We start from the raw sequence: 26958 nt of genomic DNA, 5'->3' as shown, positions 1-26958 counted from the left end.
CAGGCTGAAGGAGAGGCAGCATGGAAAAGTCCCACTGAAGAGATAGAATCTGAATTTCCTCTTACTCTCTGAACCATACCATTCTCTGCTGAAAAATTCCAGATCCCATACATCTTATCTCACAATAGGAAATGACAACAAATTGGAAATTAGAAGGCATGTGAGTCAAAGAATGACATTATTGTTCAGTTTAGTCACTCAGTCATGTCTGACTCTTTGTGACCCCATGAACCACAGCACACCAGGCCTCCCTGTCCATCACCAACTCCCAGAGTCTACCCAAACTCATGTCCATTGAGTCGGTGATGCCATTCAACCATCTCTTCCTCTGTCGTCCCTTTCTCCTCCTGTGCTCAATCTTTCCCAGGATCAGGATCTTTTCAAATGAGTCAGCTCTTCGCATCTACATTATTGTAGGAGGGTGTAATATTACTTGCAATGATAAGAATAAATATATAAATGTGATATCTAAAAGTTTATAAAGGCACTTGTTAACATATGATTTCTTAGAGCTGTACAAATTCCTTTTTAGGTGATTTGGTCAATAATAGTCCCCATTTGATAAGCTAAAACAGAGGCTCAGAGAAGTTTGACTTGTTCCAACACTGGCAGTTAATCATAGAAAATTCACATTCTCTAGCATCTTACCCTTTTCACTGCACCATTTTCTATAGGGTCTTTCGTTCAATTAATGTCACCCTGTAAAGAGTCTGAACCACCATTCTTTAATCACAAGTACACTTCATAAGCCATTTAGATTTACTACAAACCTGTCATAAGTTAAATAAAACCATATCCATTTATATGACATAATATGCTATTTATTCCACAGCCAACTATATCATAATGAAAACATTATCAGTCTAATTACATAAGAAAGCAGAAATAAGAAAGAACATAGAAACAAACCATAATTCTCTATGCTAATTTGAATATAAGTTATTAAATAAATGACAAACATGTAACTTAATAATATTTACAGGGTCACATTTGCTTTACTGAGACAGAAAAACTTCTATGGAATAGGATTTCCAAAATGTGTAGGTACTGATGTGAGAGATATCAGAGGAACAAAATACAAACATTCAACTTACCAACAAACTGACTCCAAAAGTTGAGTAAGAACTCGTGCTTATTATCACAAAGGAAAATTTTAAATTTGGGGTTTTCAAAGTTGCCCGCAGAAACATGTTTAATCCATATCCAGAAGCATAGTTAAGCTATGACAGCAAGGCTGGTATGAAATCTAAGCATGATTTAAAACTGCTACTAAAGGATGGGTGTTGAGGGAACAAATTCAAGAGGCCAGAGACTGATCACTACCTCAAGGCCCCACCCTCCTCACATTTCTCCTGACCTCCTTTCCCCATACCCTCTCTTCCATCCTCATCTCCCAGCAGATGCTAATAACTATTAACTGAATAATGCTGAAGAGCAAGGAACAATGCTGATGCCTCCCTTCTGTTCCACCAGCAGGCTCAAAGGTGGCCTGTGGTGGTCGGAAGTCCTGGTAAGAGAAACTGAGCAGAATAGAGAACCAGGGTGGTGGTAGCCAAGAGGCAGTAAGATGGGAATGAATGAGAATGGCTCCAGGGGAATAAGGCTCTGTCCCACTGACACAAAAACATTGAAGATAGGGGTCACGAGTCAGGCATTAATATCTGGAAATTTTCCTACCTCTTTTTTTGAGCAGTTTTTTAAATGAGGAACAGTATCTAATGACTATAGTGTAGCTGTATGTGGCCCATCAGGTTGCGACCCTGAACTTGGGTTCTCCCCTCCATCCAGCACAAGCCACCATCTTCTCTTGCTTCAACCACTGATACAGTCTTCTAGCTAGTCTCCCTTCTTTTCTTCTTGCCGACCCCACTCCATCCACATACACATTACATCCCACACATCATGCTAAACCCAGCAGCCACAGTGATCTTTCTAAAACAGAAATCCAATCAGGCCACATCCTGTTGACACAGGCAGTTGGTTTTCAATTATCCTCGGGATAAAATCCAAATCACTGGTGGGGCCTGATGAGATACCTCTGATTTTATTTCCTATTTCTCTGTCTTACCCCTCCTCCATTTTGCCCACTCCCACCCTGGAGGATTCTTCAATACAATCTTCGACACAGTTCATCATTCCAGTCTTTGCTGCAGTGTTTCTTCTTTCCAAACACTCAATCTAAAGGTTCCTCCTCCTATCAGTTTCTAGCTCATTGACCTGTTTTCTTCAGAGCACTTAATATTTGATTTTGTATTATTAGTCTAGTAGTTAGCTCCATAGGGCACCAAACTTGCCTGTCGTTTTCTCTTTTATCAATTACTCTAAACTAGGAAAACAACCCTTTTCTTAACTTTCTTCACCTCAATCAACTCAATTTGTTTCAAGGATCATTGTTACCCATCCCTGCCTCTCAAGACACACACACACAACCACTTTTCACATATATACCTTTAATAAAAATGTTCTCTGGCACCCAGTTACTATTATAACTGCACACGTGTATTTTCTGTTTATTGTAATCAAGTGCTCATGACAGAACTTCAGCAGCAGAGATTTTGTAAAAAGCTTTTCTCAGTTTATAGAAGAGAGGAGGGGCTGACGGGTGACCATGAGCTCACCAAGCCCTCAAATCCTCCTCCTTCCCTGCAAAGAGCATCATGTGCCTTTCAACTGGCTTCTTTCAGTACCCACACAGCCAAACAACGAAAACAACAAAACCCCTAAAGCCATACTCCAACGGTAGTAGCAAATCTGAGTCTTCAGAGCCCCTGACACTAGCACTCAGGGAAAGGTCAATGCCAGGATGTCTGGAACGCATCTTAATAAATCCTCAGTGGAACGAGGTTGACTAGGAAAACTCCAACACCTTGGAGGTTCTTGCCTCCATTTGTGGTTGAAGGCATAAACTCTGGAGCCAGATAGCTTACATTCAAATTTCTGCTTTGTCATCAAGCAGTTGTGAGACCTTGGCAAGTGAGTTATTCTCACCACCACCAAGTGTTTTCATAAGAAGAACTGAACCCAAAGAAATGACTTTTTCAAAAGGTTATGCTTTTTCCTTCATTTACTTACCTGAAAAATGAAGATAATTATAGTACTTATCCTTAGGATTATAATGTGGATTAAATGAATCATTAGTGAAAGTTGCTCAGTCATGTCCGACTCTTTGAGACCCCATAGACTATACAGTCTATGGAATTCTCCAGGTCAGAATATGGGAGTGGGTAGCCTTTCCCTTCTTCAGGGGATCTTCCCAATCCAGGGATAGAACCCAGGTCTCCTGCATTGCAGGCAGATTCTTTACCAGCTAAGCCACAAGGGAAGTCCAAGAATACTGGAGTGGGTAGCCTATCCCTTCTCCAGTGGATCTTCCTGACCCAGGAATTGGACTGGGGTCTTCTGCATTGCAGGCAGATTCTTTATCAACTGAGCTATGAGGAAAGCAAATGAGTCATTAATCAGTATAAAACTAGGAATTTCCTGGTGGTCCAGTGGTTAAGAATTCACTTTCCAATGTAGGGAATGTGGGTTTGATCCCTAGTTGGGGAATTAAGATTCCACATACTGTGGGCCAACTAAGCCCAATAAGCTGCAACTAAGACCCGACACAGCCAAAAGTAAATAAGTATATAAAGAAAAAAATAAAAATAAAACTAGATAATTATTATGCTTCTTCAGCAAGGTCTTTTGCTTTCCCTGGAATAACTGAGAGAGACTCAGAGGCCAATCTGTATTTAAATGTACATAAATAATCACCTAAATCCTTGTAAGCAAAATGTGTCTAAGAGAAGATTTAGTAGGGCAACTGAACACAAAAGAAGATTTTCTATTTCCTGATGTTTATATCTAGGAAGGCATCTCAGAGCTCTGGGAAGCTATAGTCTTTAAACATTGGAGCTTCCACAGAATTAAGAGGGTTATCTAAGCAGCCAGCCCAGGAAAGAAACCGGTGCTAATCCTCAGACTCGTGACCAATGTCACATTTGACTGAAGTTAGTAAAATATATGACATAAACATTTGAAACAAAGCTTTTGAGTAGAAATTTCCTTTGGATCTTTCTATAGGATTTGGTTTCCTTTTAATTTGGACTTCCCTGGTGGCTCAGACGGTAAAGCGTCTGCCTACAATGCAGGAGACCCAGGTTCAATCCCTGGGTTGGAAAGATCTCCTGGAGAGGGAGATGGCAACCCACTCCAGTATTCTTGCCTGGAAAATCCCATGGACAGAGAAGCCTGGTAGGCTACAGTCCATGGGGTTGCAAAGAGTCAGACACGACTGAGCGACTTCACTTTCACTGCAGAAAATGTAGTGGCCCTCAGTGAGTCATCTGATACTTATTCCACACACTACTGTACACAAAGCACTTGAACTAGGCAGGACACAAAGCTTTCCCCCAACAATTTGAGAAAGTACCTTGTAGTGCTTTCAAAAGCTATCAAGCCAAGAATGGAAGGACTTTTAACTCTGAAATGCTTGCCATTTACAGTCAAACACAACTGATGCAATCTCACCTGTTAAATAGTTTTGCCATAACAGAGTATTCTTAACCAATGTTTGGATGCTGCGTTATAAGCACCAAAAACTTCTCACCTCAGACCAGAGCTATTCAAATTTCCAAAACACTATGAATTTCCATCCATGCCCTCCCAAGTTTACCAGTATCATTTTATAGCACTTTAATGGCTCTGTAAGACTGATTTTTGCCTGTGTGTGCTTTTCTAACTATCAGATTTAAACAAGTAATAAGTCACAGGACCAAAATTATTAACATTTAACATGAACCAGAACACCATAATTATCATAATCCATGCTTTTACATAGATATCAAATTCTCAAAGAAAAAATTTGTATAAATAATTATCTGGGACTCACTTGAAGACTAGTGATTTGGACATTTTCAAAAGCCTGTCATTTGAGACAGATGTCACAGCAACAATTCCAAAATGCTTTATTAACTCTGCATCACTGCTATTAACTTTGTTTCTATGATGATCTATTACCTTGAGTATTTTCAAAACATTATTTAATGAAAATAGCTTTCACTATATCAGTAACTTGGCCATTCTTACAAAAAAGGAAGTTTTCAACTACAGGTCCCTAACTCCATTCCTTTAGGTAAACAAACATGTGAGTACATCAAAGAAATAAAAGATATTTGAGGGAACTACTGTAAAATTTAAAATCTATGAGGAAAAAACAGTGTTTCTTCAAACAAACATCCCAAGTCAACTACTAAATGAAAACCACCAGTCTCAATACTGTATACGACAATAAAATCAATTCACCTGAAACAGAAGCATTTTAATTTAAAAACTTCTGTCACTTTTGTGACTTACCTCATCATCTTTGTACCAGGACAAACTCTCAGCAGTAAGGACAAACCAGTATCCCTTAGAGCCTCCTTTCATGATGCCAATGTTGCTGATGGTTAGCCATCCCTTGCGAATCACCTTCAAAAGAGCACAGATCAGCAGAGATGTTTAGTTTAATATGAGCCTATGGGGAACACAAGTCTTGTCCTAAGTTAAAAATAAGATACAAGTTACAGTAAGAACAGCACTATTTCCTCAAAGCTCAACTTCTCTTAAACTATTCAAAATAATATATCTTCCAAAAGCCCAGATAACTAGAGGGAAGTCTCTCCCATCAAATGAACAAAATCAAATCAAAACTGTGGATTCATAGGGATGGTGGAAGCACAGAGACTGAAACAGGAATAAAACATAGCAAATTAAATGCTTGTGCCTGGCCTGTTTATGGCACTGCTGCTACAATTAAAATATGTTTAGTTGATTGGATGAACAACAATAGATTCTCCATGACCACTGTCTCTTATCCCCGTCCAGCCCACTGGCCCACTTGTTTGCCTGGTTTGCATCTCAGAATTTCCACCAGAGACTGGCCACCAAACGGTGAAAAGAAAACACTCAAGCCAACCAGTTAGTTCCTTGTTAACAGCTCTGAATAGGCTGAATGGGAGACAAAGCTGAAACAATATGTCAAAATTAAAAGTTTGAAGTTTTTAATGGTGCAGATTTATCCATCTACTTCTGGTTGTTTTTGCTAAGCTAAATACCCAGAATCATCATAAAAACCTTTAAACAGTGTTTAACTTTTCAAACATTAGCAACTTGGATAGAAATTATCTACAAATGGCATTTAACTGAAGATCTATTTTTTCCTCATGGTTGTTGCAAAGTTAAATTCTGTTTTCCACATGGCATAGTTTACCATTTCCTCTATGCTAGATAATTTTTGTTGTCACAGAAAGGAAATACCACATGGAACTGTAATATCATTCTAAATATAAAAAATCACCCTATACCGTGTTCATTATGCTAGACATCCTGAAATATTTTTTAAAATTACTTACTGAATGACTAATGAGTGTCATTACCTTCCTAAAGGTAAATGGAAATACCCTAATAATCAGATTTTATTTTTATATTTACATGTTATTTTTAAGTTTTCTAGTTGGAGAAGGAAAGCCAATTCTAGGGAAAATGGTGAAATAAGTCAAGGTCATTACTGGTCTTCCAAGACTCATTCCACACCCCAGTCTCAGTTTCCCTTGGTTCCCTGTTTCAATACCTACCAGCATCAGCTATTTTTCCCTTTTTGAACTCTACAGATCCCCAGACAGAACCTCACTCAGGCCCACACTGAGGCAGTGTGACTGTTTAAAATTACTCCTTCTTACCCTTTGCTTCAGGAAGAAGGAAACAATACTTCTCAAAGTATGGTTTATACCATACTTAATAAAATTAAATGGTTACAGTAAATAACCAGTGGGATACTTTCTAAAAACACAGATTCTTGGGACAACTAGAAATCCACATGAATCAGAATAGATACATATGAAATCCAGGAAGCTACAGATTAATACTTTGCAAAGTGAGTCTTTTTCATACTAAAGTTTGAAAATCACTGCCTGTATACATACAATCTAAATTTCATTTTCCTTACAGCAAATAATCTCATTTAATTTTTAGTAAGAAGGAACTGGTTATTTCCCAGTAAGACTGTTACCCACACCACCACAGCTTACAAACAGCATACTCAACATAGCCCACTCAATGAAAGTATATTCACTATTTCATCAGGCATATTGGATAAAGAAGTCTTCCAGATACTCTACGAACTGCAATAAGAAAATCACCATTTCACCTGTTGATAAAACAGGCTGGCTTCATTAAGAAGAACCATGAATTCAGTTCAGCAAACATTTGCTAAGAACCTATCATACGTCAATATGAGAAAGGTGATGATGCTACACCCTGCCCTCAAGAATTTTATAGTTTTATAGGGAATGAAGATCCATAAAGAGATAATTTCAACATAATAGTGTAATAAGAGATGTATGCTAAGTAAGAGAAGGAGTACTGGATACAACTTAAAAAATGTTAATAGTTTATAGGCTTTCCTTGGAAACATGGTAGCTCAAAAGAGTCTAACAGAATTCAAATTAGACCAGGAAGTAGTCCTGTCTGTTTATGTGTTCTCCATAAAGAAGGACAAAAAAAGAACACAATAGGAAAGAGACACTTAATGCCAAAAATATGAGTTGGGATGAAGAAATTGAGGCTGGAGAGGTAAAGTGGGGTAAAATCAGAGTCAAATTCAGTTCAACAGACCCCAAATTCTAGATAAAATTGGCAAAATAAAAATAAATTTCAAGTATACATGTAAATTTATTAAGTATATATGACCATTGTACTAGTAAACTGTGTACATCCACAGAAACATACAAAGAAATTTGAAAGTATGATATGAAGATGAAATCAATATTTTATTTTTTTATTTTGTGGGAGAAACCTATTTGTTATGTTTATAACTTTGTTACTGACTTCTCTGTGTCACAGAGTGACAGTACTGGCATCAACATATTATATATACACACACACACACATTTTAAATACTAATAAATCTTAACTGTATTTTGTTTTCTAGATAAAAATATGTATTTAGATGTTCTATTATATCCTCCTGCATTCCAGCGAATTTTCCATGCTCCCTGAGACAAACTAGGTTACGTAAGCTGCTGAAATAACCCAGGTGAGAAATGACCAAGGTGTGAAGTAACGTCATGATGAAGAAAGCATAAAAATAAATAAACCTACTGGACAAACACCTAGGAGACAAAATCAGTAGGACTTTTGGCTGGATGAAAGGGGGATTAGTGAAAGGAAAGACTCTAGAACTGCATTGTACAGTAGCCACTAACCACATATGGTTACTGAGCCATAATGACTAGTTTAATCTCAGATGTGTGATAAGTGTAAAATGCACAGTGGGTTTTGAAGACTTAATACAAAAGATATGTAAAACATTTCATTAAATGTTTTAAAATGTATCACATATGAAAATGATAATATTTAAGATATACTGTGTTAAATAAAATGAGGCAGGTAAAATGAATATTAAGAATAGATTTTATTTAACACAGTATATCTTAAATATCTCTTATTAATGTGGCTTCTATTATATTTTCACTGGACACTGTGCTATTCTAGAATGATTCTGAAATTCATGGGCCTACCAAATCAGAAGGAGTAGAGGAAGAGAACCAAGTTTTAGAAGTGAGGGAGTTGATAGTGAATTCAGTCAAGGCCATGCTGAATATGAGGTACCTGTAGGAGACACATGGGCTTCCTAGGTGGTGCTAGTGATAAAGAACCTGCCTGCCAATGCAGGAGACAAGGGTTTGATTCCTGGGCCGGGAAGATTCCCTGGAGGAAAGCATGGCAACCTACTCCAGTATTCTTGCCTGGAAGAGCCCATGGAAACCTGGCAGGCTACAGTACTTGAGAGTCACAAAGAGTTTGACAAGACTGAAGCAACTTAGCATGCATGCATATGGGAAATACAAATAGATGTGACCTGACCTCTGATGCAAAATGGAAATGTTAGGACTGGACATTTAGACTTGTGAGTCATCAGTATATATACATAAGTGACAAGCATTGATAAAACTGAGTGAAATAGTAGTGGCTCACAGTGGAATCCTGGGGAAAATATAAGGTTGGTGCAAAAGTAATTTCAATTTTGCATTGTTGAACTTTGCCATTTGATATTGGAATATATTCTTGAATAAATGTGGTTAAGTTATACATCATTTTAATGAATATTTATTGCTTTATGTTTTTTGCTAATGAATTACTACTTGCTGTTTATTTTATATGTATTTTACACCTAAGAAATGATGTTAGACAAAAAAAAATTCAAACGATTTTTTTATTCAAGTTCAAAATGGGTCTTAAAGCAGTGGAGACAACTCGCAATGTCAACAATGCATTTGATCCAGGAACTGCTAATGGAATATAGAGTGCAGTAATGGTTCAAGAAGTTTTGCACAAGAGATCAGAGTCTTGAAGATGAGGAACATAGTGGCTAGCCATCGGAAGTTGACAAAGGCCAGCCGAGAGGGTCATTGAAGCTGATCCTCTCACAACTACAGGAGAAGTTGCCCAAGAACTCAACGTTGACCTTTCTATGGTAATTTTGCATTTAAAGCAAATTGAAAAGGTGAAAAAAGACTGACTGCCTCATGAGCTGACTGCAAATCAAAAAAATCGATGTTTTGAAATGTTGTCTTTTCTTATTCTATGCAACAACAATAAACCACATCTTGATCAGATTGGGATATGTGATGCAAAATGGATTTCATATGACAACCAGTGATGACCAGCTCAGTGAATGGACCAAGAAGAAGCTCCAAAGCTCTTTCCAAAACCAAACTTGCACCAAAAAATGGTCATGGTCACTCTTTGGTGGTTTCCTGCCTGTCTGATCCTCTACAGCTTTCTGAATCCCTGCAAAATCAGTCCATCTGAGAAATATACTCAGCAAATTGATGAGATGCACCAAAAATTGCCATGTCCCCAGCCAGTATTGGTCCACAGAAAGGGCCCAATTCTCCACAGCAATGCCCAATAACATGTTGCACAACCAATGCTTCAAAAGTTGAACAAACTGGGCTACAAAGTTTTGCTTCATCCATCATATTCACCTGAATTGTCTCCAACTGACCACTACTTCTTCAAGCATCTCAACAACTTTTTCCAGGCAAAATGTTTTTACAACCAGGAGGACATGGAAAATGCTTTCCAAGAGTTCATCAAATCCCAAAGCATGGATTTTTATGCTACAGGAATAAACAAACTTATTTCTTATGGGCAAAAATGTGTTCATTGTAACGGTTACTATTTTGATTAATAAAGACGTGTGTGAGCCTAGTTATAAAGATCTAGAATTCAGAGTTCAAAACCACTAACGAAGCCATAGGCAAGGTGAATTTCAAGGAATTTGTGGCTAGGAGTGTCAGATTCAGCACAGAAAGGGACATGTAAAGTGCAATGCAGACATCATAGTGTCTTAGTTATGCCAGTTGCAGTGAGGTGGTGGGATGAGTCAGAGTTCACTGGGTTGAAAAGTGAGTGGGACAGACTTTTGAACTCTGTGGGAGAAGGTGAGGGTGGGATGTTTCGAAAGAACAGCATGTATATTATCTGTGGTGAAACAGATCACCAGCCCAGGTGGGATGCATGAGTCAAGTGCTTGGGCCTGGTGCACTGGGAAGACCCAGAGGAATCGGGAGGAGAGGGAGGTGGGAGGGGGGATCGGGATGGGGAATACGTGTAACTCTATGGCTGATTCATATCAATGTATGACAAAACCCATTGAAAAAATATATATATAAATCTAAAATAGAAAAAAAAAATAATAAAGATAATGAAAAAAAAAAGAAAAGTGAGTGGGAAGTGAAAAATGGAGACAATGGCTACAGAGAGCTCTTTCTAGAGAAGGAGGAAAGCAAGTTAAAACCAGAATAGACATAGGATCAAAGAAGGTGCTTTTGTTGTTTTTGTGGTTGCTACTGTTTTTTGATTTGCAGATGTTTTTTTCTTTTTTGATATGAGCAAAAATTGAATACATTTATTGCTTGAGGAGAAATAATAGGACAGGGTAAGAGATAAAGAAAAAATGATGTAATGACAAAGAAGATGGGAGCGGATGAGATGAAGAGCACAGGGAGAGGGCTGTCTTTGAACAGGAATGAAGCTGCCTGATCTTGAGAGCCTGGGAGGCTGAAAGATTTCATGAGGGTAGATGTAGGTTCTCTGAGTGGAAAAGCATAGAAGGTTGAGAAAGGTTATAGTTGAGCTTTCCATTTCTCTTGATAAGAGAACAGACTGAATTATCTGCAGGAAAGTAAGGATGAGAAGTTGGAAAGAAGGCTTGAGCATAGTGTTAAGCATTGGGACAATTAGTAATTGAATGAGAGATAGCATAATTGGAATCAGTTTAAAAAAAGAAAAGAAAAGAAAAAAGGTTGACAAAACACAACACTGAAAACCCCTAGAAGATAACATAGGAGAAAATCTAGATGACCCTGGATAAGATGATGCCTTTTAAGACACAACACCAAAAAACACAATCTGTGAAAGAAATAAGTTGGTAATCTGAACTTCATTAAAGTTAAAAATGTCTACTCTGTAAAAGACATCATCAAGAGCATTAGAAGACAAGCCACAAATGGGGGAAATGCTTGCAAAAAACATATCTGATAAAGGACTGTTATCCAAAATATACAAACAAATCTTAAAACTTGATAATAAGAGAACAAAAGACCCAATAAAAAATAGGCCAAAGACATTAACGTACCTCAACAAAGATATGCAGATTGCAAATAGGCATATGAAAACATGCTATCACATATCATTATTTCTGTCCTTTATTGTGCCCATCTTTGCATGTTATGTACCCTGGTAGTTCTAATTTTCTGGAAGAGATCTCTAGTCTTTTCCATTCTGTTGTTTTCCTCTACTTCTTTGCATTGTTTACTTAAGAAGCCTTTCTTATCTCTCCTTGCTATTCTTTGGAACTCTACTCAGACAGATATATCTTTCCTTTTCTCCTTTGACTTTAGTTTCTCTTTTTCCAGCTATTTGTAAGGCTTCCTCACACAACCATTTTGCCTTCTTGCATTTCTTTTTCTTGGAGATAGTTCTGATTACTACCTCTTGTACAATGTCATGACCCTCCATCCATAGTTCTTCAGGCACTATGTCTATCAGATCTAATCCTTTGAATCTATTATCACTTCCACCGTAAAATCAAAGGGATTTGATTTAGGTCATATCTAAATGGCTAAGTAGTTTTCTCTACTTTCTTCAAGTCTGAATTTTGCAATAAGAAGTTCATGATTTGAGCCACAGTCAGCTCAGATCAATAAAGGACAGAAATGGTATGGACCTCACAGAAGTAGATGCTAAGAGAGGTGGTAAGAATGTAGAGAAGAATTGTACAAAAAAGATTTTAATGACCCAGAAAACCACAATGGTGTGATCACTCACCCAGAACCAGACATTTTGGAGGCCAAGTGGGCCTTAGAAAGCATCACGAAGAACAAAGCAAGTGGAGGTGAAGAAATTCCATCTGAGCTATTTCATATCATAAAAGATGATGCTGTGAAAGTGCCACACTCAATATGCCAGCAAACTGGGAAAACTCAGTAGTGGCCACAGGACTGGAAAAGGTCAGTTTTCTTTCCAATCCCAAAGAAGAACAATGCCAAAGAATGTTCAAAATATGGCACAATTGCACTCATTTCACATGCTAGCAAAGTAATACTCAAAATGCTTCAAGCTAGCCTTCAATAGTATGTCAACCAAGAACACCCAGATGTTCAAGCTGGATTTAGAAAAGGCACAGGAACCAGAGATCAAATTGTCAACCGCTGGATCATAGAAAAAGCAAAAGAATTCCAGAAAAACATCTACTTCTGCTTCATTGACTATGCTAAAACATTTCACAGTGTCAGTTCAATTCAGTTCAGTCACTCAGTCATATCATACTCTTTGAGACCCACGGACTGCAGAATGCCAGGCTTCCCTATCTTTCACCAGAGCTCCCAGAGCTTGCTCAAACTCATGTCCATTGAGTCAGTGATGCCATCCAACCATCTCATCCTCTGTCGTCCCCTTCTCCTCCTACCTTCAATCTTTCCCAGCATCAAGGTATTTTCTAATGAATCAGCTCTTAGCATCAGATGGCCAAAGTATTGGAGCTTCAGCTTCAACATCAGTCCTTCCAATGATTATTCAAAACTGATTTCCTTTAGGATGGACTGGTTTGATCTTTCAGTTCAAGGGACTCTCAAGAGTCTTCTCCCACACCACAGTTCAAAAGCATCAGTCCTTTGGCCCTCAGTTTTCTTTATGATCCAACTCTCACATCCATACATGACTACTGGAAAAATCATAGCTTTGGCTAGACAGATCTTTGTCGGCAAAGTAATGTCTCTGCTTTTCAATATGCTGTCTAGGTTGGTCATAGCTTTTCTTCCAGGGAGCAAGCATCTTTTAATTTCATGGCTCCAGTCACCATCTGTAATGATTTTGGAGCCCAAGGAAGTAAAGTCTGTCACTGTTTCCCCATCTATTTCCCATGAAGTGATGGAACCAGATGCCATGATCTTTGTTTTCTCAATGTTGAATTTTAAGCCAGCTTTTTCACTTTCATCAAGAAGCTCTTTAGTTCTTCTTCCCTTTCTGCCATATGGGTGGTATCAACTGCATATCTGAGGTTATTGATATTTCTCCTGACAATCTTGATTCCAGCTTGTGTTTCATCCAGCCCTGCATTTCAAATGATGTACTCTATATGTAAGCTAAATAAGCAGGGTGACGATATACAGCCTTGATATACTCCTTATCCAATTTGGAACCAGTTCATTGTTCTATGCCCAGTACTAACTGTTGCTTCTTGGCCTGCATACAGATTTCTCAGGAGGAAGGTAAGGTAGTCTGATATTCTCATCTCTTGAAGAATTTTCCATAGTTTGTTGTGATCCACCCAGTCAAAGGCTTTGGCGTAGTCAATAAAGCAGAAATAGATGTTTTTTCCTGAAATTCTCTTGCTCTTTCTATAATCCATAGATGTTGGCAATTTGATCTCTGGTTCCTCTTTTAAATCCAGCTTAAACATCTGGAAGTTCTCGGTTCACATGCTGTTGAAGCTTGCCTTGGAGAATTTTGAGCTTTACATTGCTAGTGTGTTGGACAACTGCCAATTATGAGGTAGTTTCAACATTCTTTGGCACTACGTTTCTTTGGGATTGGAATGAAAACTGATCTTTTCCAGTCCTGTGCTCACTGCTGAGTTTTCCAAATTTGCTTGCATATTGAATGCAGCACTTTAACAGCATCATCTTTTAGGATTTGAAATAGTTCAACTGGAATTCCATCACCTCCACTAGCTTTGACTGTGTAGATCACAACAAACTGTGGAAGGTTCTTAAAGAGATGGGAATACCAGACAACGTAACCTGCCTCCTGCTATATGCGGGTCAAGAAGCAACAGTTAGAACTGGACTTGGAACAACAGACTGGTTTCAAACTGGGAAAGGAGAACATCAAGGCTATATATTGTCACCCTGATTCTTTAATGTATATGCTGAGTACATCATGCAAAATGCCAGGCTGGATGAAGCACAAGCTGGAATCTAGATTGCCCAGAGAAATATCAATAACCTCAGATATGCAGGTGACACCATCCTCATGACAGAAAGCAAAGAGAAACTAAAGAGCCTCTTGATGAAAGTGAAAGAGAGTGAAAAAGCTGGCTTAAAACTCAACTTTCAAAAAGCAAAGACTATGGCATCTGGTTCCATCATTTCATGGCAAATAGATGTGGAAGCAATGGAAACAGTGACAGACTATTTTCTTTGGCTCCAAAATCACTGCAGATGATGACTGCAGCAATGAAATTAAAAGATGCTTGCTCCTTGGAAGAAAAACTATGACAAATCTAGATAGTGTATTAAAAAGAAGAGACATCAATTGCCAAAAAAGGTCCATATAATCAAAGCTATGGTTTTTCCTGTAGTCATGTGTGGATGTGAGTGTTGGATCATAAAGAAGGCTGAGCACCAAAGAGTTGATGTTTTTGAACTGTGGTGTTGGAGAAGACTCCTGAGAGTCCCTTGGACTGCAAGGAGATCAAACCAGGAAATCCTAAAGGAAATCAACCCTGAGTATTCATTGGAAGGACAGATGCTGAAGCTGAAATGTGATGCAAAGAACTGACTCATTTGAAAAGACCCTGATACTGGGAAAGATTGAGGGCAGGAAGAGAAGGGGATGGCAGAGCATGAGATGGTTGGATGGCATCACCGACTCAATGGACATGAGTTTGAACAAGCTTTGGGAGATGGTGAAGGACAGGGAAGCCTGGCGTGATGCAATCCATGGGGTCGCAAAGAGTTGAACAAGACTGAGCGACTAAACAACAAAATAGCACCTTTATTCATAATTGCCAAAACTCGGAAATAACTGAAATGTCCTTCAGTAGATGAATGGGTAAATAAACCATGGCACATCCAGATATTGGAATATTATTCAACACTAAAAAGAAATTAGCTATCAAGTCATAAAAAGACATGGAGAAACCTTAAATGCATATTCCCAAGTGAAAGAAGTCAATTTGAAAAGTCTAAATTCTGTACAATTCCAACTATATGACATTCTGGTAAAGGGAAAACCATGGAGACAATGGGCTTTCCAGATGGCACTAGTGGTAAAGGACCAGCCTGCAAATGCAGGATACATAAGACACGGGTTCAACCCCTGGATAGGGCAGACCCCCTGGAGAAGGGCATAGCAACCCACTCCAGTATTCTTGCCTGGAGAATCCCACGGACAGAGGAGACTGACAGTCTACAGTCCATGAGATCAGTAGCTGTCAAGGGTCGGGTGGGAACAGGGAGAGACACATAGGCAGAGTATATAGGGTTTTTAGGACTTCTCTGGTGGCTTGGAGGTAAAGAATCTGCCTGCAATGTGGGAGACATAGGAGGATCCCCTGGAGAAAGAAATGGCAACCCACTCCAGTGTTCTTGCCTGGGAAATCCCACAGACAGAGGAGCCTGGCAGGCTACAGTCCATGGGGTCACTAAGATCAAACACGACTGGGCGACTAACACACAGACATAGAATTTTTAGGGTATTGAATATACTCTGATACTATATGGATATATATCATTATATGTTTCTCCAAACTCAAAGAATGTATAACACCAACAGTGAACCCAAAGTTAAACTATGGACTTCGGGTGATTATGATGTGTTCATGTAGGTTCATCTTTGGTTTAACAAAAAAAAGTACCACTCTGGTGAGTGATGTTGATAATGAGGGAGGTTATGTATGTGCAAGCACAAAGGAAATATGAAAAAAATCTCTGTTCCTGCTTCTCAATTTTGTTGTAAACCTAAAACTTCTCTAAAAACATAAGGTCTTAAAAATACTGGCTGAAAGCTGAGAATAAAGACCATAAACTGCAGGGCCACAATCAGCAATTACATTATCATCTCTAAAAGCACTCTGCACACTTGATGTAGAAAAAGTGAATGTAAGTGGGAACTGATCCAGTGTTCTAGACCCAAGTGACTAAAGTTCATGGATGTAAAGATGTTGAAGGTTTTTAGCAAGAGAGCAATTTAGGTGATCATCCATTTAATCTAAGCTAGGCAGAGAAATGAGGCCAGGAGGGAGCTAATAGGCAGAAAATAAACAACAACAAAAAAGGCAGGTACTACATTGATCAGGTGTCCCCAACCCTGAGGTCATGAGCCAATAATGGTTTATTGCACAGCAGGAAGTGAATGGTGAGTGAGCAAACGCAGCTTCATCTGCAAGTCCCCAGTACTCCCATTATCACTGGAACCATCCACTCCCTTCCCACATCCATGGAAAAAGTGTCTTCCATGAAACCGGTACCTCGTGCCAAAAAAGTTGGAGACTGCTGATGTAGGTAAAGGCAAAAATAGAGTTTGGAGAATTTAAGATGATGTGAAGCAATGAACTGCCTCATCTTATTGGCATCACTGGATTCACCTGTCAAAGATGCACTATTTCTAGAAGTATTGACTGTTATAAGCAAAATGGATATTTTATTAAAAATCATTTAGTCCAGTGGATATAGTCAATTGAGCCTTATGGAAATTATGTGGTACTGCTGCTGCTAAGTCACTTCAGCCGTGTCCGACTCTATGTGACTCCATAGATGGCAGCCCACCAGACTCCTCCATCACTGGGATTCTCTAGGCAAGAACACTGGAGTGGGTTGCCATTTCCTTCTCCAATGCATGAAAGTAAAAAGTGAAAGTGAAGTTGCTCAGTCGTGTCTGACTCTTAGCGACCCCATGGACTGCAGTCTACCAGGCTCCTTCGTCCATGGGATTTTCCAGACAAGAGTACTGGAGTGGGGTTCCATTGCCTTCTCCAATGAGGTACTAGTAACAGCTAAAATTAAATTTGCAAAGGCTCCATGGGATTTTCAGGCAAGAATACTGCAGTGGGTTGCCATTTCCTCCTCCAAGGGATCTTGCTGATCCAGTGATCATACACACATCTCTATGTGTGATATTATGTGTGTCTCTTACTTTCTATGACATTAGTCATTTTAATTACAGTAGGCTTTCTCACTTGGAAAGAAAAGAAAAGGAGGATTATAATTACAGTTGCCATGCTGTGAGTACACGTGGCCCACATCCCTTCACAAGGAGCCCCATGGAAGCGTGTTCAGTGCTGAATGCTGTCAGCAAGCAGTTGTCATAAAAATGTTTAAGAAGCTCTGGTCCAATCCCAACCCCTCCTAGGGTAGGGGGTGGGGGGAAGCATATTGGTCACAAAAGAATTTTCCCCCGCAATGACAAACAGCTCAAAGAAAGAATTAAGAAACAGCAATTCCTAATGTACTTTTCTACAGAAGAACTGAGGGGGAGAAAAATCACAAAATCAAGGAGAAACATTGGAACAAAACAAGAAAAGACAAGTATTAAGGAAAACTGATCAAAACACAAGAGATACGAATACTAAAGGGAAATTAATAGAACAAAAAAAGTGAAGGAGCAGGAAAAGGCAAAGACTAATAAAATTTTAGAAGAACGTTAAGACAAATGGGATTGACTGTGATCTCTTCATAGAGAAAGATATAATACATTAATTTGGTATTCAAATTTAAGATTAGCAAAATAAATCCATCAACATTTGGTACAATAACCATTTACAGCCTCTTTTCTTTGAATATCAAATTCTGTCTTGAGTGTCCAAGTAAACAAGAGCATAAATATATGACTGGAAGGGACCTTGAAAGTTGAAAGGGCATGTCCTATTTGTAAGGCTTGAGGCAAACCATCTTTAAATATTTATGACTATAAACATGACCCAAGCTTCTTTTGCCAAACACAGATACTTAAAAAGTGGAAGAGGGAGAGTGGAGTGGCCCACCCCATCCTTAGCGGTGAGTCTGTATGTTCTAGTTAATTCCTCCATGCCATGAAGTCAGGCCCTGTCAGGGTTGGCAAAATCTGTATGTTAGGGACAACTTCAGACTTCAACATCTGGCTGGCACACTGGATCATAAAATTAAAACACAAGACAATGAATAAAATTACGGGAAGAAAACAGTCCATGTGGAAAAGCTTTAGGCCTTGAATGTGAGCAGGGCATTCTGACCTTGGCTTAAGTTATGGTAGACCATACAAGTTTTTCTCAGCTTGGCAGCTGGTTTTTAACTGTTGCAGCCTGTATGTGGAGGTTGTAACCACAGACTTTCATATTTCGATCTTGGGAGATTACAAAAGGCTTTAACCATAGGTGAGTAGCTGCTTCTATAAAGGTAGTCACATACCACAGGGCTGACATTGGGGGATGTACAAAACTGCAGAGGCCCAGCAAGGGCACAGGCCAGGCAGATCACCTGGCTAGTTAGGAGGGACCTACCTTTGAGAGCACAGGCCTCCTCAGGACAAAGGCTGCTTGTCCTTGAATTTGGCCAACAGAGATTTTCCTAAACAGGTGTGCCTGGGGCAATAATTCAACTCTAAGGAGAAAAATCTTTCTAAATAAAGCCCTGATAGACTTCAGGAGGGAGAATTAGACTTGCTATGTTTAAACTGTACTGCAGTTGAGGTTCATCTATATTAACATATCACAGAGAACTCGAGGTTCTAGCTTTAGTTTATTGGGTTGGCCAAAAAGTTCAGCTAGTGAATGTGTTGTTCAATTAAGTTCTTGGTGAAAAAGCAAAATGCCTTTATTTTTTACATAAAATGGAATGAACTTTTGGCCAGTCCAATATTCGGGGGGCAGGGAGGGAGGTAGGAAGGGTTAGGGGCTTCCCACATGGTGCTAGGGTAAAGAACCAGCCTGCCAGTACAAGAGATATGAGTCATGGGTTTGATCCCTGGAGGAGGAAGATCCCCTGGAGGAGGACAAGGAAACCCACTCCAGTATTCAGGCCTGGAGAATCCCATTGACAGAGGAGCCTGGCAGCCTGCAGTCCATAGGGTTGCACAGAGTCAGACACGACTGATGCAACTTAGTACATATGCATGCAGGAAGGGTTAGGTTAGCTGCCCTCAGTGCCACCCTTTACCCCAGGCCAGGGAAAGAAGGGAACTGTGGACAGTTGCTGCTTATTTAGACTCAAGAGTCAATTCCACACTCCCACCCCAGCACAAGTTCTCAAACTTCTCTGGGTTCATTATCTAAGCAGAAGAACGTCTCTTTAAGGCTTCTAGATAAAATTGTATAACAACAGACAGAGAAACAAAACCCAAAGGGAAGTAAAAATTACATTTTAAATACGCTTCACAGGAGAGAAAGGTAACTCAAATGTGACCCGGTGACTAGGTCTGCCATGGCTGCAAAGCCCTAAACTTTGAAATAGCAATGTTTCAAGCTTTCTTCTCCAAGACTAAATATGTGGATGGCTTTCCCTCTTTATGCACAGGGCAGCAATATTTAACTTACAGAGAGATTTCCCCAATACATTTATAGGTTCACAAACTAGAAGAAAAACTGATTGACAGCAGGGTGGGGCTAAAACCAGCAAGATTTTCTCTGTCTACCCTCTTAATTCATACCTCTGAAAGTCTGCTATCATCAGTGCCTGTATCTAGGGGAAAGGTCTAGAAATATAACGTAACCTGAGATAATTTTAAAGGCTAAAGAATCTATTTGTCTTATTAAATCTGGTTGTGGCAGAGTTGGTACTGGGATTATCTTTTCTGTGCCCTCTTTGCTTTATTTATGAAGTAAGGAACACAAGAGACTAATTCAATTTCAAAAGCCCAGAAGGAACAACCCATTTTATGGAGGCCAGATCAGGGTACAGCTGCTGAAAGAACGCCAACTCCACCTGGGCAACAGAGACCCAGAAAGGAAGAATTGCAGGATGACTTTAATATGATGTTCCACAGCTATTTCAGACTCCGCAAATTCCTTCGGAAATGTAATCTTTGGACTTTAATTTCTGAGAATTTCATAGTACAAGGGGGCTCATAGTCACAAGGAGGACCCATCTATTTTGTTGAGATTTTATTACTGGGTGTAATGCTTTATATTATCAATATCATGTGATCACTGCAGAATCTTTGATAGGCTAGGGGAAAAATATGGCTGCACATAATTTTAAATAGGGAATAAAATAGGGAGGAAACATGTGACCTGGAGCACAAACCATGCCTTGGACTGAACTTTATTCATGTGCCATCTAGACCCATTTCAGTACCCTCTATCCACTAATGGTCCGAGGAAGATATCCAAACAAGCCATGATTGGAGGAGATGCTTCTAAAAAGTAGTAGCAGGGCTCATAGACTGTTGATCTCTTCCCCCAAAGGAAGCTAGCAACACCCTTAGTTAACCGCTAACTTAATGATTAAACTCAATGGAATAAAAGGTGGAGGAAGGCTGAGGAATCCCTCAAGGGGTGGGGGGATAAAGACAGCACACCTGTTGTTTCCTCACTCTTTCCAGCCATGGAGGAGGAAGGTGACATCTCAGACTGCAAAATCTAGACAAATAAATAGAGAAGTGTAGTTCCAGGACCATTCCCTCCCCCACTCTCCCACTTATTCAACTTCAGAGCTAGCTTGCCCACAGAAAGCACACCCTGAGGAAGAAAGGGGTTCATGAGTGCAATTTTTTTTTAAACTACATTGTTCAAAGTGTACAGATTAAGTTTTGACATAATGTTTATATTTTTTAAACCATCTCTAGAAATCAAGATGGTAACATTTTTATCATTCCCAATAGTCTGTTCATAACCCTTTGGCATTGCCACCTCCCGGCCCTCTCTCGTTTTTGTTTTTTTTTTAGACTGTTATTTTGTTTTTGTTTTTTTTTTAATTAATTTATTTATTTTAATTAGAGGCTATTAAATACTTTACAATATTGTGTTTTTTGCTGGTTTTATTGTGGTTTTACAATATAAGTAGTTTTTGCCATATATTGACATGAATCAGCCACAGGTGTACATGTGTTCCCCAACCTGATCCCCCCTCCCACCTCTCTCCCCATCCCATCCCTCAGGGTCATCCCAATGCACCACCTCGAGCACCCTGTCTCTGCATCGAACCTGGACTGGCGATCTGATTCACATATGATAATATACATGTTTCAATGCTATTCTCTCAAACCATCCCACCATCACCTCCTCCCACAGAATCCAAAAGACTGTTCTTTACATCTGTGTCTCTTTTGCTGTCTCGCATATAGGGTCATCATTACCATCTTTCTAAATTTCATATACATGCATTAATTAATATATGGTATTGGTGTTTTTCTTTCTGACTTACTTCACTCTGTATAAGAGGCTCCAGTTTCATCCACCTCATTAGAACTGATTCAAATGCATTATTTTTAATGGCTGAATAATATTCCATCATGTCTATGTACCACAGCTTTCTTATCCATTCATCTGCCAATGGATATCTAGGTTGCTTCCATGTCCTGGCTACTATAAACAGTGCTGCAATGAACACTGGGGTACATATTTTCTTTCAATTCTGGTTCCTCGGTGTGTATGCCCAGCAGTGGGATTGCTGGGTTGTATGGCAGTTCTATTTCCAGTTTTATAAGAAATCTCCACCATGTTCTCCATAGTGGTTGTACTAGTTTGCATTGCACCAACAGTGTAAGAGGGTTCCCTTCTCTCCACACCCTCTCCAGCACTTATTGTTTGTAGACTTCTTGATAGCAGCCATTCTGACTGGTCACGCGTGCAATTTTAAGAGATAAGTTTAATTCAGGGAAGTGTTCAAAGGTTTTTCTCACCTAAGACACTTGACAAGTCAGTCAACCAACAAGTATGGAATGCCTATGACGGACCAAGAACTGGGCGAGGAGCTCTGCCCCTGTGTCCACAGATGAAAGCAAATGTGACAATGCTCAGGTAAGTCTCACCAGTGGGCTGACATAACGTGAAAAATACAAACTTATGACTGGGACAAAGAAGCTGTGAAAACAAGTAAAGCAAAGCATATATAAAGGGGTTTAAAGAATAATCAAATTAAAATACAAAGTAATCAAATATTTGTTGAAATATTGTTTTTTTCTCAAGACTCTATAAAGTACTACTATGAATGAATTGACTAACTGACATTTTTATGTTTGGATGTTACTTCCATGAATTTAAATTTCTAGGAAATCAGAGCATGGAGTTTTGTAAGGGTCTGAAATAAGTAAAGCATACAGTTTGACACCATCTAGGAATTCAAAAAATAATATCTAACATTTAATAAACACTACTCTGTGCCAGGAATTGTGCTAAGAGCTCCATGTGTATTATTTCTTTTAATCCACATAGTAATCCTTTGAGGGAGGTATAATTTTCCCGGGAAAGAATGAAGGCAGGAGGAGAAGTGGACAAAGAGGATGAGATGGTTGGATGGCATCACTGACTTAATGGACTTGAGTTTGAGCAAGCTCTGGGAGATGATGAAGGACCAGGAAGCCTGGTGTACTGCAGACTGTGGGGTCACTAAAAGTCAGACATGACTAAGAAACTGAACTGAACTGATTATTTTCCTTATGTGACAAATAAGAAAACTACAGTCAGGCTCCTATCACACTGCCAACAGGCTTTCTTCCATTTTGCTCCACTTTGCAGAGCACACTCTGAGAATTCAGAACCTTAGTATGCGAATAAAATAGTCTCCAGGGTAGTCTGATTCCAGAGATATAGTCCTTATATAGTCCACATACAAAGATGTTGGCAACAGTACAGTGTCTAAGAGCAAGCAATGGGAAACAACCTATTTGCCTAACTGGAAACTGGTTATTGATTATGATATAATCATCTGATATTAAGCTGAGAAAAAACACCTACTCTATAATGTGAGAGCTGTGCAGCGCTGGAGTGACAGTGACGTGGAGTGACCATGTCCAAGGGCAGAGAAGCCCCAGCAAGATGGTAGGTGCTGGAGCAGTGGCAATGTGGCACTGAAGCAACTTTGAGGAGATAACCCACGTCCAAGGGCAAAGGAGAAGCCCCAGCAAGACGGTAGGAGGGGCAAAGTTACATATAGAAATCAAACCCCAAACCTGCCAGAGATGCTCAGAGTGCTCAAACAAACCTTGTACATACCAGGACCCAGTAACCCCACAGAGAATGAGACAGAACTGCATTTGAGTGTCTCCTATGAAGGTGTGGGTCAGCAGTGGACTGCCACAGGGGTGGGGGCTCTGGGTGCAACAGACTTGGGTATGGCATAAGCCCTCTTGGAGGAGGTCACCATTAGCCCCACCACAGAGCTGTCAGAACTTACACAGGACTGGGAAACAGACTCTTGGAGGGCACAAACAGAACCTTGTGCAAACCAGGACCCAGGAGAAAGGAGCAGTGACCCCACGAGAGATTGACCCAGACTTGCCTGTGAGTGTCTAGGAGTCTCCGGCAGAGGCCTGGGTCAGCAGTGGCCCGCTGCAGGGTTGGGGCCACTGAGTGTAGCAGTGCGTGCAGGGGACCTTTTGAAGGAGGTCACCATTATCTTCATTATCTTCACCATAGCTTGGCCCCAGATAAATAACAGGGAGGGAACACAGCTCCACCCATCAACAGAAAATTGAATTAAAGATTTACTGAGCATGGCCCTGCTCATCAGAACAAGACCCAGTTTCCCCCCTCAGTCAGTCTCTCCCATCAGGAAGTTTCCATGAGCCTCTTACCCTTCTCCATCAGGGCAGAGAGAATGAAAACCACAATCACAGAAAACTAACCAATCTGATCACATGGACCACAGCCTTGTCTAACTCAATGAAACTATGAGCCATGCCATGTAGGGCCACCCAAGACGGATGAGTCATGGTGGAGAGTTCTGACAAAATGTGGTCTACTGGAGAAGGGAATGGCAAACCACTTCAGTATTTTTGCCTTAAGAACCCCATGAACAGTATGAAAAAGCAAAAAGATAGGACACTGAAAGATTAACTCCCCAGGTCAGTAGGTGCCTAATATACTACTGGAGATCAGTGGAGAAATAACTCCAGAAAGAATGAAGAGATGGAGCTAAAGCAAAAACAACACCCAGTTGTAGATGTGACTGGTGATGGAAGTAAGTCCGATGCTGTAAAGAGCAATATTGCATAGGAACTCTGGAATGTTAGGCCCATGAATCAAGGCAAATTGGAAGTGGTCAAACAGGAGATGGCAAGAGCAAATGTTGACATTTTAGGAATCAGTGAACTAAAATGGACTGGAATGAGTGAATTTAACTCAGATGACCATTATACCTACTACTGTGGGCAAGAATCCCTTAGAAGAAATGGAGTCCCCATCATAATCAACTAAAGAATCTGAAATGCAGTACTTGGACGCAATCTCAAAAACGACAGAATGATCTCTGTTCATTTCCAAGGCAAAGCATTCAATATCACAGTAATCTAAGTCTATGCCCCAACTAGTAATGCTGAAGAAGCTAAAGTTGAATGGTTCTATGAATACCTACAAGACTTCTAGAACTAACACCCAAAAAACATGTCCTTTTCATTATAGGGGACTGGAATGCAAAAGTAGGAAGTCAAGAAATACCTGGAGTAACAGGCAATTTTGGCCTTGGAGTAAAGAATGGAGCAGGGCAAAGGTTAATCAAGTTTTGCCAAAAGAATGCACTGGTCGTAACAAACACCCTCTTCCAACAACACAAGAGAAGACTCTACACATGGACATCACCAAATGGTCAATACCGAAATCAGACTGATTATGTTCTTTGCAGCAAAGGAGAAGTTCTATACAGTCAGCAAAAATAAGACCTGGAGCTGACTGTGGCTCAGATCATGAACTCCTTATTGCCAAATTCAGACTTAAGATGAAGAAAGTAGGGAAAACCACTAGACCATTCACGTATGACCTAAATCAAATTCCTTACGATTATCCAGTAGAAGTGACAAATAGATTCAAGGATTAGATCTGATAGACAGAGTGCCTGAAGAACTATGGACAGAGGTTCATGACATTGTACAGGAGGTGGTAATCAAAACTCTCCCCAAGAAAAAGAAATGCAAAAGGCAAAATGGTTGTCTGAGGAGGCCTTACAAATAGCTGAGCAAAGAAGAGAAGTGAAAGGCAAAGGAGAAAAGGAAAGATATATCCATCTGATTGCAGAGTACCAAAGAATAGCAAGGAGAGATAAGAAGGTCTCCCTCAATGATCAATGCAAAGAAATAGAGGAAAACAATAGAATGGGAAAGACTAGAAATCTCTTCAAGAAAATTAGAGATACCAAGGGAATATTTCATGCAAAGATGGGCACAATAAAGGACAGAAAATGTATGGACCTAACAGAAGAAGAAGATATTAAGAAGAGGTGGCAAGAATACACAGAAGAACTATACAAAAAGATCTTCATGACCCAGATAATCCTGATGGTATGATCACTCACCTAGAGACAGACATCCTGGAATGAGAAGTCAAGTAGGCCTTAGGAAGCATCACTATGAACAAAGCTAGTGGAGGTGATGGAATTCCAGTTGAGCTATTTCAAATCCTAAAAGATGATGCTGTGAAAGCGTTGCACTCGATATATCATCAAATTTGGAAAACTTAGCAGTGGCCACAGGACTGGAAAAGGTCAGTTTTCATTCCAATCTCAAAGAAGAGCAATGCCAAAGAATGTTCAAACTACCGCACATTTGCACTCATCTCACACGCTAGTAAAGTAATGCTGAAAATTCTCCAAGCCAGGCTTCAACAGTACATGAACCATGAATTTCCAGATGTTCAAGCTGGATTTAGAAAAGGCAGAGGAACCAGAGGATCATATTGCCAACATCCATTGGATCATCAAAAAGCAAGAGAGTTCCAGAAAACCACCTACTTTGCTTTATTGACTATACCAAAGCCTTTGACTGTGTGGATCACAACAAACTGTGGAAATTTCTTAAAGAGATGGGACTGCCAGACCACCTGACCTGCCTCTTGAGAAATCTGTATGCAGATCAGGAAGCAACAGTTAGAACTGGACATGGAACAACAGACTGGTTCCAAATGAGAAAAGGAGTACATCAATGCTGTATATTGTCACCCTGCTTATTTAACTTATATGCAGAGTACATCATGGGAAACCCTAGGCTGGATGAAGCACAAGCTGGAATCAAGATTGTCAGGAGAAATATCAATAACCTCAGATATGCAGATGACATCACCCTCATGGCAGAAAGTGAAGAAGAATTAAAGAGCCTCTCAATGAAAGTGAAAGAGGAGGTGAAAAAGTTGGCTTAAAGCTCAACATTCAGAAAACTAAGCTCATGGCATCCGGTCCCATCACTTCATGGCAAGTAGATGGGGAAATAGTGAGAGACTTTATTTTTCTGGGCTCCAAAATCACTGTAGATGGTGACTGGAGCCATGAAATTAAAAGGTGCTCACTCCTTGGAAGAAAAGTTATGACCAACCTAGACAGCATATAAAAAGCAGAGACATTATTTCCTTTAGTCATGTATGGATGTGAGAGTTGGACTATAAAGAAAGCTGAATGCCGAAGAATTGATGCTTTTGAACTGTGGTGTTGGAGAAGACTCTTGAGAGTCCCTTGGACTTCAAGGAGATCCAATCAGTCCATTCTAAAGGAAATCAGTCCTGAATATTCATTAGAAAGACGAATGGTGAAG

At 39.7% G+C, this 26958-nt stretch overlaps 1 protein-coding gene and 1 non-coding gene across 6 annotated transcripts in view; one reads left to right on the top strand and one right to left on the bottom strand.

The window, feature by feature from the left end:
* DNM3 (dynamin 3) overlaps positions 1-26958 on the bottom strand; it is a 614639-nt gene that overhangs the window by 280627 nt on the left and 307054 nt on the right. For all 5 annotated transcript variants that reach the window (XM_065935707.1, XM_065935708.1, XM_065935705.1 and 2 more), the window contains one exon: positions 5338-5451. In XM_065935707.1, coding sequence (XP_065791779.1) covers positions 5338-5451 — 114 coding nt within the window. The remainder of the gene's footprint in view (positions 1-5337; positions 5452-26958) is intronic.
* On the top strand, positions 4092-4163 carry TRNAC-ACA (transfer RNA cysteine (anticodon ACA)). Its single transcript has one exon. It is a non-coding gene; the product is annotated as a tRNA-Cys (tRNA).

The sequence above is a fragment of the Muntiacus reevesi genome, chromosome 5, assembly GCF_963930625.1.
Source record: "Muntiacus reevesi chromosome 5, mMunRee1.1, whole genome shotgun sequence".
NCBI classification, from domain to species: Eukaryota; Metazoa; Chordata; class Mammalia; order Artiodactyla; family Cervidae; genus Muntiacus; species Muntiacus reevesi.
Note: the sequence above shows the minus strand (reverse complement) of the source record. Positions and strands in the feature narration are given on the sequence as shown.